This window comes from Geotrypetes seraphini, chromosome 3 (genome assembly GCF_902459505.1).
Source record: "Geotrypetes seraphini chromosome 3, aGeoSer1.1, whole genome shotgun sequence".
NCBI classification, from domain to species: domain Eukaryota; kingdom Metazoa; phylum Chordata; class Amphibia; order Gymnophiona; family Dermophiidae; genus Geotrypetes; species Geotrypetes seraphini.
In genome coordinates, this window is record NC_047086.1 from 191,079,792 (window position 1) to 191,095,843 (window position 16,052).

The 16,052-nt window shown below is 46.5% G+C and overlaps 1 protein-coding gene across 2 annotated transcripts in view; it reads left to right on the plus strand.

The window, feature by feature from the left end:
* The window catches only part of NCKAP1L (NCK associated protein 1 like), a 265,246-nt gene that overhangs the window by 168,046 nt on the left and 81,148 nt on the right, over positions 1-16,052 (plus strand). For both annotated transcript variants that reach the window (XM_033938673.1, XM_033938674.1), the window contains 2 exons: positions 2,317-2,453; positions 15,780-15,877. In XM_033938673.1, the coding sequence (XP_033794564.1) occupies positions 2,317-2,453; positions 15,780-15,877 (235 nt within the window). The remainder of the gene's footprint in view (positions 1-2,316; positions 2,454-15,779; positions 15,878-16,052) is intronic.

The following is a 16,052-nucleotide window of genomic DNA, read 5'->3' on the forward strand; positions in this document are numbered from 1 at the left end:
TAACTGACTCCAACTCTCCTTCATCTTCAGATCTACTCTGTATCTCCGGCACCACAGCCTGCGTTGGTGAGCTAGGCCCGTGGGCCTGGTGCATGGTGCCATCTGGACCGGTGTGGCGAAACTGCTTTAAAGTTTGTTTTACCTCCAACATTTTGAGTTTGTGTGCCATCAGGGAGAGTTTTGAACACCATTCAGGTGAGAAATAAAGTTCCCGATAGCTGATGGAGCGAGATAGAAGCTATTATTCGGGTGAAGAGGCAAGAGCTCAAAATCAGAAATCCATTTAGGAAGCCAATGTCACTTCCTTCCATGATCTCCTTTCTCTTATTGGCTGTTCTTCTCCATGTGCACCCAAGTATCCTTTTGGCTTACTATTGCCTTTTCTGCCTATTTGGCCACCTTAGGATCATCAGATACATTATGATCACCTCCTAGGCACTGCCCTTCTTTTATGCATAGAAGAACTTCACCCCTTATGTTATGTCGCAACTCAAATTCACGACTATTTTTTTTTTTTTTTACATTAAACATCAGTTACCAAACACTAGAGAATTCCCCAAGCTTTGCTGCAGCCCTGCATATGTTTCCCACACTTTTCAAAGTGATTATCCTGTTGCAGATTTTGGTATCATCAACAAAAAGACAAACCTTTCCTGATGGCCCTTCTACAATAGCACTTACAAAAATGTTGAAAAAGACTGGGTCAAGGCCAGATCTCTGCAGCACACCACGGGTGATGCTCCTTCCTTGAACCAAGCTCCATTTACCACTATTCTTTATCACTTCCCACACAACCAGCTTCTAACCTAGTCACCTTAGGGCTTATCTCAAGAGCACTCAGCATATTTATGTCACCTAAGTAGAACCAGGTCAGAGGTCTTTCTGAAAACCAAGTGCATCTAAAAAAAAACTACCTCTAATAAAACCTTGGATATTATAATCCACTGAATGCCTGAAAGTGCACTATCCTCTATTTTAGAAGCAATTCAATTAATATACTAAGGGCTCCTTTTATCAAGGCGCACTACGGGGGTTAGCGCGTCGGACATTTCATCATGCGCTAACCCCCGCGGCAGCCTAAAATCCTAACACCTCATCGATGGAGGTGTTAGGTACTAGCGCGGCAGGCGGTTTAACGCGCGGTATTCCGCGTGATAAACCGCTACCGTGCCTTTGTAAAAGGACCCCTAAATTTTGATGTCAGACTCAGCCTTCTCCCTACTTCCACTTTTGTGTAGTGGAACCCTATCTCTAGTCCTCTTTTCTTTTTGAAAACTGGTGCAAACTTGCCAGTAAGAATTCCAACAAACTTTGGCTGGCTTTTATCAAGCTACGCTAGAGGTCTTTTAGCGTGGGCCTGCAAAGTAAATGCTCCGACATTCATAGAATTCCTAAGAGCGTCAGAGCACCTACCTCACCAGCCCGCTCTAAAACCCTCTGGCTAGCGCAACTTGTGTCAATGCGAGCAGATTTGGAAATCTTGCCCTGTAGATATTTTTATTTTCCTATGGTGCTCTGATATCACAGGGCTCGGAGCATATTTGCTAAAACTGAATGCCATTGTATAGAACACTGTTTCCTAACTGTGTCCTGGAGGCACACCGATCAGAGTAATTTTCTGGATATTACATCAAATTTCTAAATTGCTTTCCTTGGAAATAACAACCCAAAGTGGTTTACAGAGCACAAAAATAAAATAAATACCAATATATTATAAAAACAAAGAATCATAAATATATCAAAATACAGTAAGCATTACTAGTTCTGGTCATAGCTCAGGCCTATCTTACTTTCATTGAAGCAAAAAAGAGCTACTGCTATAGCTATTCAAACTGCAATTAATTAATTTAAAAATACTAGCTTATAATGTCAACCCTATCATTGAGCAACTGTGTTTTCTTGCACCTTTCAGCCCTTGCTGACTTATGAAAATGAGTCTATGCACTTGGTCTCACATTCTTTTGTATCCCCAAATAATTAACAGAAAACCTGAGACCTTCCAATACTCCTGGATGCATATCTCTTTTCTGCATGTTTCTTGTGACTATCCTGAATATCCGACTGGTTAGGGGTATGCCTCCATGTGAGGGTTGAGAACCACTTTCCTATAAACCTCAGTGATGTACATGATGGAGCTTAGTGGTTCTCAGCCTTAGCTATTCATGTTTTCAGGCCAGGCAGAAAGAATACATGCAGGACTTTTTCAGGTACCCACTGTGTGCAAATTTGCCTCAAACATTCATTGTGCATTGCTTGAAACCTTGTTAACCAGTTTGGAAATTCAACTCTGAATACAACACCTTGTTTTGCATTTAGGTACCTGGAAAGCCTCCTCAGACAGGCTAGCAGTGGCCTAATCATCCATTCCCCAACTATGCAGAGTTTCACTACTATTTCCCGGGACACCAGTGGGGAGCAGGCCTTCAGTGCTGAGGAATATTCAGATATTTCAGGCAAGTGAAAGATATCTGAGGAAGAAGTACAAGACTTATTTAAAATAAGATGTTTTTTAAAAAATTATTTAATGTCATAAACAATATCCTGGCTACTCTGTGGAATCCAAGTATCATAGGAAAGCGTATGCTCTTAGCAACACCATGCATTTTCCTATGTAACCTCAGACAAGTACGTAGATACTAAGGCCCTCTTTTACTAAGGTGCAATAAACGATTAGCGCATGCTAAATGCTAACGCGTACATGTTAGTCTATGGATGCTTTAGCGTTTAGCGCACGCTAATTCGATTAGCGCGTGCTAATCGGTTAGCGCACCTTAGTAAAAGAGGGGGTAAGATTGGGCCCAGTATTCAGCAGGCAGTGATAGTGTTTTGCTGACTGCTGACAACATTAAATCCAGAAATGCAGTGCCAGGCTATATCCAGGCGCTGGTATTGAATTTCCGGGTTTAGATCCGGCTAACGCATAGCTGGTTAAGTGCGAAATTTAGCACTTAACTAGGTATGAGTTACCACATAAAAATAGGACTGTCTTTTGTGTGGTCCTATTTATTTCAGTTAAGTGCTAAATATCGGCACTTAACTGGCCAGGTGCCAGCTCTGCCCCCAAATAGCCAGTTATTTTCAGTGGCAATAATCGGTTAAGTGCTGCTGAAAATTAGCAATTAGCCCTATAAAGGTGATTTAATTGGCCAGGGGCCATTTCTGGCCAGTTAAATTGTTTTGAATATCAACCCATCTGATATCACACAGAGATGAGGGCAAACATGGGCAGTTTAGGCTCTGAATACCTCTCATTTCACTTGGGATTTTCATTGATTGGGATTTAGTTCATCACAATTCTAGGTCAGTGACGTTCAAACTGATTCTAGTGGCTGCTCTACTCCCATCCCTACCTAGCTTGTTGGATATCCCCAATGAATACTCGTATGCATAAAATTAGGGTTACCAGACATCCGGGAAAACCCAGACATGTCCTCTTTTTAGAGGACTATTGGGATCCCAGACAGACTTTCTAAAACCCAGAAGTTTGTCCGGGTTTTGGAAAGCCCTGGCGAGCTCCGGCAGCATCTGGAGGGCCTCTTAGTATGCGCGGATGATGTCACACACATCTGTGCATGCTCCAGGAGGCTTCTTGGTCAATCAATTACGAATTATGAGGCTTTTACATACTTCAGAGGCCCCCAGTGTTACTGGGGCAGCTCTGCCTGGAAGAAGACACAGACTCTCTGGGTCACAAGTCTGTAGCTGGGAGGGCAACCCTTTTACAGGGCACCTATTTAGACAGCCTGCACTATCAGTTTTGGTGGCTCCAGTCCTTTCTGATGGGTAAGTCAGTCAGGGTTCTGTCAGATAACCACGGCGGTGGCCTGTCAATCATCAGGGTGGCACCAGGAGCACTTTGGTGGCACAGGAGACAACTCTGCTCATGGTCTGAGTGGAGTCACACCTTCAGGAAATATCAGCATCCCACAAAGCCGGAGTGGAGAATGTTCAAGCGGACTTCCTAAGTCGTCATGTGCTAGATCCTGATGGCCACAAGTGTCAACGCCAAAACACCCCACTTCTTCAGTCATTGCAGAGATGGTCAGGCAGAGGGCCTGGATGCTTTGATTCAACCATGGCCAACGGAGGGGCTGTTGTATGTGTTCCCTCCGTGGCCATTAGTGGGCAGAGTTCTCCGCATAATTTGCCATTTAGGCCTCGTGGTTCTGGTGGATCCGGATTGATCTCAACAACCATGGTACGTGGATCTAGTGAGGCATCTGGTGGCAGATCCTCTTCCTCTGCCTCACTTGGATGACCTTCTGACTCGGCCCCATTCCAGTGTTCGATCCGGGTCCCTTCTGTCTTAGGGCTTGGCTCTTGAAAGGGGTCACCTAGGTAAGAAGGGGTATTCAAATAAAGTGATCTCAACTCTATTGGGGTCCCGGAGACTGTCCACCTCTCGGGCTTATGTGAGGGTTTGGTGTCTCTTTGAGGAATGGTGTGATGCGCATGGAGCAGTCTCTTTTTGCGCTTCCCTGCCTAACATCTTAGATTTTCTTGCAGGATGGCCTGGACAAGGGACTGGCTTGGTCTTCTCTCTGGGTTCAGCTTGTGGCCTTGTCAGCCTTTCATGGTTTGTTGAAAGGTCAGCGTTTGACTGCCATTCCTGATGCGGGTAGCCAAGTTGCTCAAGCCTCCTGTGCGACCTTCTGTTCCATCTTGGGATCTGAATCTGGTTCTGTCAGCTTTAGTGCGCCCTCCTTTTGAACCATTGGGTGACTGCTCTTTGAAGGACCTTACTCTTAAAGCGGTCTTCTTAGTGGCCATTACTTCAGCTAGATGTGTTTCTGAGCTGCTGGCTTTCTCTTGTAGTGTTCCGTTCTTGGAGTTTTCTAAGGAATGTGTTGTCTTGAGGCCTGTTCCTTCCTTTCTTCCAAAGGTAGTTTCTCCTTTTCATGTCAGTCAGGCAGTGGTCCTCCACCGGTTTTGGGTAGCCGGGAAGGCTCTTCCGAGCAGAGACAGCTGCTCAAGTTGCATGTCAGTCGGGTCCCTCACTCTTTTGTGCAGAGGACCCAGGAGATCAGGAAATCAGATCATCTCTTTGTCCTTCTAGCAAGTCCTCATAAGGGGGATGGCGCTTCTAAGGCTACTATTGCGCGTTGGATCAAGGAGACTATTGCTTCCGCTTATTTTCTGAAGAAGAAGCCTGTTCCAGAATTTCTTAAGGCTCATTCCACTAGGGGTCAGGCAGCTTCTTGGGCTGAATCTTCTCTAGTGCCTCCAGTGGATATTTGCAAGGCTGCAGTTTGGTCTTCTCTGAATTTCTTTGTAAGACACTACCATGTGGATGTTCAAGCGCGTTGAGACGTGGTATTCAGTGAACGTGTTCTGGTGTCGGCCCGTTGGGTGTCCCACTCTTAAAGGGGATTGCTTTGGTATATCCCATTCATAAGAACTATACCGGTCTACCAAGCGATACAGAAGGAGAAATTAGGTTCTTACCTGCTAATTTTCTTTCTGTTAGCTTGTAGAGTGGTATAGTCCCCCACCCTATCTGTCTTTGTGCGGTGATTGCGAGTTTTTGATTTTGTCCGCGCACAGATTTTGTTTTTTCTGCGGGTTCTAGAATTTTTCTAGGGTCGGGGAGAAGTAAGAACAGCGGCTATGGCTCAGCTGGCTTAGCTTGTGAGCTGTGGGGATGTTTTCTTTCCCAGGATTAAGTTCTACACATGTTCCAACAGTAGTTTAGAAGTGTTTGTTGTTCTGTACACTCCTGTTCGCAGTTGAAGTCTTCTCTTGGTTCTGCTTGGCTATTCGGCAGACTGGATTGCTAGGGGGGGGGGGGGGGGAAGCTAGCCTGATATACAAGTTTGTGCTCAGTTTCCATCTGCTGGTAACAGTGAGGCATATAACCCATTCATAAAGAGTATACCGGTCTACAAGCTAACAGAAAGATAATTAGCAGATAAGAACCTAATTTCTCCTTACTCCCACATCTGCAGTAAAAGTACTCATTTTTTCTTTTACCATGAGTCCCCATCCCCATGTCTTTCTCTAGATGAGGCTCCTGGAACTCAGCTAATGTGGGCCTGAGTTCAGCTATTAGGTGTAGGTGTTACTGTTAAGCAATATCTGAAATAGAGAATGACACAGGGACGGATTTGTCCCTGCCCCCGCAGGAACTCAATTTCCCCGTCCTGTCCCCTTGAGTTATGGCGCTGTCACTGCCCCATTCCTGTAAGCTCTGCCTTAACCACACAAGCCTCGAACACTTATGATTTTAAAGTGTTTGAGGCTTGTGCGGATGAGGATGGAGCTTGCAGGAATGGGGCAGGAAAAGAACTCATGGGGACGGGACGAGCAAATGAGTTCCCGCAGGGACGGGGAAAAATTTGTCCCCGTGTCATTCTCTAATCTGAAACTCCCTCTCAGGACTGTGAACACAGCTTCTCTAGAATACCAGCCTCACCTGTCTCAAGTTGCAATCTGCTAAAGCCAGTGCTAACAGGATATGCCCAGACAATAATCGTATAATTCTTGCTCACTCTTGCTACTTGTTTCAAATCCCCTGAGCTATCCAGCTATCCAGCTGCCCATCCGCTAAGCCATCAGTACTAAAGGTGAGAGGCCACATATCCCTGTGCCTGTCCCCTGAGCCTGCAGTCTAAGAGGTGACAGGCTCTGTATTTCTGTGTCCATCCCTGAACCATCCAAGCTTACAAGTGAGAGGTTCTATGCCTTTTCACCATCCTCTGTGCAGCTTAGTTTCTTGGACCATGAAACATAGAATACTTCAAGTTAAATTGCCAACCTATTCCTAGTAACACTTAAATCTTTTTTTTGTTTGTTTTATTTCTTCCCAAGCTGTTCAGATGTTACCAGAAATAATTAATTCTCATACAGAACTTCAGCCTACTGAATGCTGAAGAAGGCTTTCTTTTATGTCAGGCATACCAATCCACTCCATATACCAGTATAGTCCCCCCACCCAGCACTCACTTGGATCCCTTTTGAAGATGACCCTTGTGGCCAGCTCCTGAGCTGGGCTGACACACAGTGTTTCCCTGGCATGATGCTGCATTAAATCACTGGACCTTCATCTCGTTACCATGGCAATGACTCAGGCCTCCATTCTGTGTGAGATATGTATTTCCTGTTATCTGTGAGGGCGGGGGAAAGGGTACAGATAGTGCTTCTTTCCTACCATTAAGTTCAGCATTTCCCACTGGAGTATGTATTTTGGTTGTAGGCAACCAGAACTTACTTGGTAATATGGGATTAACATCTATAAATGTTAGAATTTCAGCAAGGAACAGTGAAAGATGTTCAGAATAGGAGCTTCAGCCTGAGGAATTTCCCATCTCTTCTGGATCATTCCTTCCATTTATTCATCTCTTTTGCTGCTGGCGTACCTTTCCACTTTTAACCCCTCCATAGCAAGCTGGGAAACTAGCATTGACTAAATAGTGAGTCAGTTCTGTTTTTTTTAAAACTTGTAATATTTATTGCAAGTTAAAGTTTCTAAAGACACATAAAAAACACTTCCTTAAATATAAAAATGGAATCATTCAGACTTGATTGTTCATTGGATGATTAGAGTCTGTATGATTATATCTTTATATTTGTGGAAGCAGCTCTTGAAGATTACAGGGCAGGCTGCACGGAAGTGACTATTTGGTAATTTCCTAGACCATCAAAACTGCTGATGAGAGAAGCATCATTGGCCTCAGAACAGCTGCTGAAGTTTCAAATCGAATCATTCTCTAGCATGGAGCATTGATGACACAGCTGAAGCACCAGAGCAAAAGTACTCCCACCTCCTCTGGTTCTTGATGTGTACAATCATAGTGATGATGCTGCCGCTATCCTCAATTTTGGGAGTGGGAATATAACCTGGAACTGCACCAACATGAGTAATGCCTCTCTAAAGAACTAGAGCAAGACCTCCTGTGACACCAAACTGAGGTATATCAAACAAATAAATCCACTCCAATTCAACCAGTTGGAATATCTCCTTCAGGGTTGATGGCAGTAAATTCTTCCACAGTGTTGTGAGTAGCCACATCTCTGCAGTGACCTGGAGGTCTGGGGTCTTCAGAATCTGAAGAATTCTGGGAAGGCCGTAGAGTGCTGCTTGTCAGCAATGAAGGTGTCCTGGTACAGCTGATTGACTTTGTGATTACCGGCTGTGTGGAGAAATTAAAGATCAGAAATTGGTTTGTTCTGTTGGCCAGCTGCAGTGGTATACTCATCAAGCTGAGAACAGGCAAAGGATGGGATCTAGTAGTGCTCTGAACAACACCAATACTGCTGGACTCATCGTACATAGCATCCAAAACCACAGGTGGGCTAAAGAGTTCAGTATTCTGTACAGTGGGTTGTGTACTTTGTTGGAACAATGTACACGGGAACATCACAATGCTGGAAAGCAGGAAGTCCGCCAAGTTAATATAACATTCAGGGGAGGGATGGAGCTGAAGTACTGCCTTCGTGAAGGATGGGCAAGTAGAATGGCAGCACTGGATAGATAGGCCTTATCAAAGAGCATCTCTCCTCCATCTTGCTGGAACATAGATTCACAAGAGGATAGCGGGAATTGCTGGAGGGATGAGCAGCAGGAAAAATGCTGTGGTGTGGCATGGCAGGGCGAGGAGCAGTAGAGAAGAATAAGACCTGATAAAACAAACCCAAAGGCAGCACTGAGCTGAAAAAGCAGCTTCACAAAGGTGAACCTATCCTCCTACCCTGGCTTGAGGGGGGGGGGGGAGGGAAGCAAAATGAAAGTGAAAGCGAAAACCATGCCTTGATCATTCAGAGGAAAACAGCCAGGTAATCCCAGTAAACAACAAAGAGCAGAGAGCTGGACCCCCTCCCCGCTGGAAGCTATACCACTGGGATCAGCCTTATGTAGCAGTGGATAGCAGGCCCAAACCCTGGGTCAGGATAAAAAATACCTGTACCCAACATAATAAAATAAATCAGCATGCAAAGAACAAATACCTCTGTACACTGTGGCTCCAACATGAAATGCAAAGATAGTATGGAAATAGTCAAACGTACTTGCTTGGGCAAGTCTGAAACAGTTGCAAGTGCAGAACCAAAGAGGATCAGAGTTTCAGGTCAAAAGCGCGCCGGGACAAAGGCGTGCGCAGACAATTGAGCTCAGCGCGGAGGCGCGCGCCAAAGAAAATTACTGTTCTTTAGCACTCTCCAGACCAGTAGAGGTTAATCTTTACGAATGGGTATATATCCAATCATGACCAGCAGGTGGAGACTGAAAACAAAACTGTGGGACAGTATATACTATACTCCCTTCTCTATTTCCCTCAGTCTTCTTTCAGTCTCCAGCAGGTGTTGATGTGATCTGTACCCATCTCCCTTGGTAGGGCTGTTGGAATTTGTTTAGGGGGTTTATAGTCCCTGTTTTTGGCCGGACGGAGCTTGGGCGGACCCTGTTTGGGGGTTCGTCCGACCTCGGGGGTGTCAAACCCGGCGGGTCTCGAGTGGGGTCCCTCCCCCCACTTCCTCCACCTCCCCAAATTTTTCTAGAGGAGCCTCAGCAGTAAGCCTTGCCCCCTAAATCAAGCAAGGCATATTGCTTCGAGAGCCTGTGGAGTCTGTTCTGTAAAAAAAAAAAAAAAAAAATCCTGAGGTAGTGCTGGTCTGGAGGGTTGTTTCCCTTTAAGAAAACTGTATTTTACTGTATTTTTTCATCTAACCGGCACTTTTTTATAGCTAGGTCGCGTATGGAGCAATGAGCACTTCTAAAGGGAAAAAGTGCTCATTGTGCTCCAGGCGCGAGGCACTCGCGGCCGGCCTGTGCAAGCGGTGTTCAGGCCGGTGCGGTGGAGGAGCTCCGTCGGCAGCGGCGGCAGGCGCCCAGAGCTCCCCGCCGATGGTGCCTCGCGAGTCGGCTGGGAGCAGTGGAGAAGCCCGGTCTTCTCCGACCGCCCACGGAGGGATTCCCCGAGCCGCCGACGGTCGGGTTTTTGGGGATTCCCTCTCAGCTGATATTTTGACAGCTGATGCCGGCTTGCCTGTTTTAGCGGCTGGGACTTTTCAGGCTTCTCAGCCGCTACAGGCTATGGAGGGAGCATTTTTGGCGGGAAAGTCGCCATCTTCTCAGTCTGGCCCCTCCATTTTGTCTTCCACCTCAGGTGACCTTCCCCCTGTATTGGAAAAACAGGGGCAGGTTTCGGCTGGGTCCCCTGCTGTGGCAGGGAGTCCCTTGGGACCCTCGGGGGGTTTTTCTCCTGATTTCTTTTTTTCCTTGTGCAGAGCCTATTTTCAGGCGGCTGGGGGTCCCGGTTGCGCTCAGGGGGTTTCGGGGAGTGGGGTTTCCTCCGCGCTCCCTGCGGCTTTGCCTCTCTCGGCTGTTGTGGCATCCCCTCCTCCTCCTCCTCCCTTGTCCAAGCGTCCGCGGGTGTCTTGGGATGAGGATTTCTGGTCGGAGGAGCATGTCGGTCTGGATGAGGACCTGGACCTTTCTGAGGAGTTCCAGGACCCTCTCGAGGGGACGGCCGCTGGCAGCGGGTTGTCGGGTTTCCCGTCTTCCGGCGAAGAGGCGTCCGTGGTGCGCCTTTTTCAGCGAGATGAGCTGCCGAACCTGATTCAACAGGTCTCTTCGGTGTTGTGTTTTGAGGATGCGCCGCCGGAGACTCCGCGTGTGGGGGACCCTCTGTTGCGGGGGATCCGTTCCATTTCCCGCTCTTTTCCTATGCATCAGGATATTCGGGATATTATTCTGGAACAGTGGAAGACGCCGGAGGCGCCGTTTCATTTGGCGCGCAGCATGGCTCGTTTGTATCCCATCCCAGAGGGGGCTCGGGCTACGTTAGCATCGCCAGTCGTAGACGCGGTGGTCTCGGCGATTTCTAAGCGGCATACCGTGCCTGTTGAGGGCGGTTCTGCCTTGCGGGACTCTGAGGAGCGCAAGTTGGAGAACATCCTTAAGCAAACTTTTCAGGTCTCTGCCTTTGGGGTCCAGGCGGCTATTTGTGGGGGGCTGGTCGCACGCGCCGTGTTTCGATGGGCTGAGCGTGTCCTGGATCGGGAGTCTGATGACTGGTCTCTGGTGGATCAGGAGGTGGCGAAGATTGAGATGGCTGCCTCGTTCCTCTCAGATGCTCTATATGAACCAAAGAGGATCAGAGTTTCAGGTCAAAAGCGCGCCGGGACAAAGGCGTGCGCAGACAATTGAGCTCAGCGCGGAGGCGCGCGCCAAAGAAAATTACTGTTTTTAGGGGCTCTGACGGGGGGGCGTGGGGGGAACCCCCCACTTTACTTAATACAGATCGCGCCGCATTGTGGGGGCGTTGTGGGGGTTCGGGGGGTTTAACCCCCCACATTTTACTGAAAACTTCACTTTTTCCCTATTTTTAGGGGAAAAAGTTAAGTTTCCAGTAAAATGTGGGGGGTTACAACCCCCCAAGCCCCCCACAACACCGCCACGATCTGTATTAAGTAAAGTGGGGGGGCTCCCCAACAAAACCCCCTGTCGGAGCCCCTAAAAACAGTAATTTTCTTCGGCGCGCACCTCCGTCTTGCGCTCAGTTGTCGGCGCGCGCCTTTGTCTTCCGCGATTATGTCTATGAACTGAGGATCAGCATTAGGGAACCTTGGTTATATGAGCCTGTTCCTCACTATATTAAAAGCTCTGTCCCTATCCCTGTCCCTATCCCTGTCTGCTGGGTCTGTCTGCCAGTCTCTGTCGGGGATACCTTGTGACATCCCAGTGGCAGGCCAGTGAAGTCATAATCACTTGTGTACACCAATCCAGCGACAAGGAATGTGAAGCAAGCCACGGGCATATTAGATACAGCCACATCTGAAATCAGCTTTAGGACCTGCATTGTATAAAGATAATGAGCATCTTGACACATCACATTGGAAACCATTTAAGAGGTGAAGTCATTTGGGGAAAAAGATAAAAGATCTGTTTCCATTTTCAGTATACTGAGCAGAGGTAACTTTTGAAAGGAAGAAAAGCGTACCAGAAAAGCTTACAAAATAATAGCAATACTACCTCTTCCAGAGAAAGACAGACTCTGGAAACATTTTATGCTCAGTTCGCTGAGTAAAATCACTGCACTGCATGGTGATAATAGAACAGAAGACTCGGGATGTATTCTTTCTTGCACTGATGGCTATGGATAATCACAGACAATGACTATTTCTTCTGTGAAATGCATGTTCTGTGTTTCTGGTCACTTCTTTTTCCCTGCTTCCCTCCATCTCCTTAGCAATTACTGTTTTGCTCCTGCTTTACACTTAGCTGCTCCTTTCTCTCCCCTCAGCAGTTCCTCTAACTCTGTTGACCCTGTTCTTTCTGAGTGTCTTTTTGTCTCTGTCTCCTCTGCAATTCCTGAATCTTTTTTTTATCCCCTCTGCTTTTTCTGTGGGTACCTTTTTCCTGAAGAACAATATCATCTAAAGTTAGGAGCCTAAAGTACGTGCGTTAGCCGCAAATTATAAAACCGCAATTATGCGTATAATTGCTGCTTTAGAATACTGGCGTAAGTCTGCATTTACACATTTAACTTTAGACGCAACAACTTCCTTCAGTGTCAGATTGCGCCTAAATGCTGTCAGTTATGCGTGTATAACCTTAGTGCATAAGTACTGGGCACGTCCCTGTACTGCCCATGCCCCACATCCACCTTCCCCCTCCCCCCCACCCCGCCAGTTACAAGTAAAAAAATGTACGCTTTAAGGTTATAGAATTATAACTAAGTGCAGTTACCAATTATCACCAATTAACTCAAATTATAGCCACTTATTGATAGTTATCACCTAATTTATCAATTACGTTACTCACATAATTGACAGTATTTAATAACCTGCGAGCACAATTTTGTGTGCTAAGCATAAAATTGTGCATGCGAGATTATAGAATGAGGAGACATGTATTTTGTTTTGAAAACACAAAACTGCATGTATTGCTTCCTGTGGCCTAGACCCAATCTTTGAGACTACCCACTTTATTTGTGGGGGTAAAATTATCCGTGTCACTGATCACTGTGTACAGGGTTGGCAATTGCAGGCAGCTTGTTTCCTCGGGTGAATGGCTTTTGAAAATTGCTCTCCCTTTATGTGGAAGACAATCAGTACCATAGGGCAGCTCTGTAAAGGACTGTCCGCTCGATATTCAGCGCTATTTAACCGACCAGGAATGGCTCCTGGATGGTTAAATAGCGTTTGGCCAGCTAACCATCAATATTCAGCGAGACATAAGAACATAAGAAGTTGCCTCCGCTGAGTCAGACCATAGGTCCATCCTGCCCAGCGGTCCGCTCCCGCGGCGGCCCATCAAGCCCATTGCCTGAGCAGTGGACTATATCTATCTATACCCCTCAATCCCTTTTTCTTCTAGGAATCTATCCAAACCTTCTTTGAAACCATTTAATGTGTTCCTGTCTACCACAGCCTCTGGAAGCGCGTTCCATGCATCCACCACCCTCTGAGTGAAGAAGAACTTCCTAGCGTTTGTTCTAAACCTGTCCCCTTTCAATTTCTCCGAGTGCCCCCTTGTACTTGTGTTGCCCCATAATTTGAAAAATCTGTCCCTGTCTACTTTTTCTATGCCCTTCAGGATCTTGAAGGTTTCTATCATGTCTCCTCTAAGTCTCCGCTTTTCCAGGGAGAAAAGTCCTAGCTGCTTTAATCTGTCGGTATATGGGAGATTTTCCATTCCCTTTATCAGTTTAGTCGCTCTTCTCTGTACTCCCTCAAGTACCGCCATGTCCTTCTTGAGGTACGGCGACCAGTACTGGACACAATACTCCAGATGCGGCCGCACCATTGCACGATACAGCGGCATGATGACTTCCCTCGTCCTGGTCATGATACCCTTCTTAATGATACCCAACATTCTGTTTGCTTTCCTTGAGGCCGTGGCGCACTGCGCCGATGCCTTCAGTGTTGCGTCTACCATCACTCTCAGGTCTCTTTCCAGGTTACTGACCCCTAGTGGTGTTCCCCCCATTTTGTAAGTGAACATCGGGTTCTTTTTCCCCACGTGCATGACCTTGCATTTCCCTACGTTGAAGCTCATTTGCCATTTTTCGGCCCACTTTTCCAGCTGCGTTAGATCCTTTTGGAGATCTTCGCAGTCTTCCCTCGTTTGAGCCCTGCTGTATAGTTTGGTGTCATCTGCAAATTTTATGACCTCACACTTGGTTCCCGCTTCTAGGTCGTTTATGTAGATATTGAACAGGAGCGGTCCCAGCACCGACCCCTGTGGAACTCCGCTCGTGACCCCTTTCCAGTCCGAGTAATGGCCCTTTACGCCAACCCTCTGTTTCCTGTTTGCCAGCCAGTTCTTGATCCATCGGTGGACCTCCCCTTGCACCCCGTGGTTCCATATCTTTTTGAGCAGTCTCTCGTGTGGTACCTTGTCGAAGGGTTTTTGGAAGTCGAGGTAAATGATATCTATAGATTCCCCTTTATCCACCTGGCTGTTCACCCCCTCAAAGAAGTGCAATAAGTTTGTGAGGCATGACCTACCCTTGCAGAAGCCATGCTGACTCGGTTTTAGCTGCCCATTGTTTTCGATGTGTTCACAGATGCTGTCCTTAATCAGTGCCTCCATCATCTTTCCCGGGACTGAGGTCAGGCTCACCGGCCTGTAGTTTCCTGGGTCACCCCTTGAGCTCTTCTTGAAGATGGGCGTGACATTTGCTATTTTCCAGTCCTCCGGGATCTCTCCGGTTTTTAGGGATAGGTTGCATATTTGTCGAAGTGGCTCCGCTATTTCGTTTTTTAGTTCCTTGAGTACCCTTGGGTGAATGCCGTCCGGACCTGGCGATTTGTCACTTTTTAGTCTGTATCTGCTTGAGTACATCCTCTTGGCTTACCTCTAAATTGACCAGCTTATCATTTTGGTCTCCTATTACGATTTCCTCGGGTTCCGGAATGTTGGTTGTATTCTCCCTCGTGAAGACTGACGTGAAGAACTCATTTAACTTGTCAGCTATCTCTTTCTCTTCTTTTACTACTCCCTTTCTATCTCCATCATCCAATGGTCCCACTTCTTCTCTTGCCGGTTTCTTCCCCTTGACGTATCTGAAGAAAGACTTGAAGTTTGTTGCTTCCTCTGCCAGTCTCTCTTCGTATTCCCTTTTTGCTTTTCTAACCACTCGGTGACACTCCTTCTGGTGTTCTTTGTGCACTTTTTGGTTCTCCTCTGTTTGGTCTTTTTTCCATTTCCTGAATGATGCTTTTTTGTCACTTATCGCCTTCTTCACTGCATTTGTTATCCACACTGGGTTTTTTGTTCTATTTTTTTTGCACCCTTTCCTGAACTTGGGGATCTCCTGCTGAATATTAGCGGTTAACAGCTAAAACTTAGCCAGCTATATCTCGTGATAGCCACTGATTTTAAGTGCTGAACAGCCATGTTTAGCAGCCAAATCGGGCCATCCAAATAGCTGCTCTCTCTTTAGCTGCTATAGCTTAACTGGCTAGCACTTAAAATCAACTTAGCTGGCTAAGTTTGAGCTAGCCAAAAATAGATTAGACATTCAATGCCAGTCAGCAGAAACAGCTCGACATTGAATATTCAGACTCGGTGCTGAGTGTGGGATTTAGCTGTCCTCCCTACTTCAGTGTCAATATCGGTCCCTCTATGTTTAATGGAAAATGATAATTAGAAAATTCCTCTGCTGTAACACGGAGAGGCTTTGGAAGGGATGGAGCAAAATCATGATGGAATCCCTTTGATTATCACCATTACATCCTGTATCTCTTCTCTGTTGTATAATCCTGTACTTGGAGGCTGAACAAACACTGGCAGTCTGTTAACAAGAATGGTTGTCTGCCTCTTCTTTCCTCCACAGAAATGCGAGCATTAGCTGAGCTGATTGGCCCCTATGGAATGAAATTCCTAAGTGAGAACCTTATTTGGCACATCACTTCGCAAGTCATTGAGTTGAAGGTATTTATCGACCTTCACACCAGCCTAAGTTGTCATGTGGATGTGAGATAATCAGTGTATTCTTCACTTAGGGCTAGATTCTCAAAAATCTGCGTATAAAAGGACATGCCACTGTCGCAGCTGTTATAGTAACGGTTTTAAAAAGAGCAAGTCATTCTCCAAAAAACGGTCATGC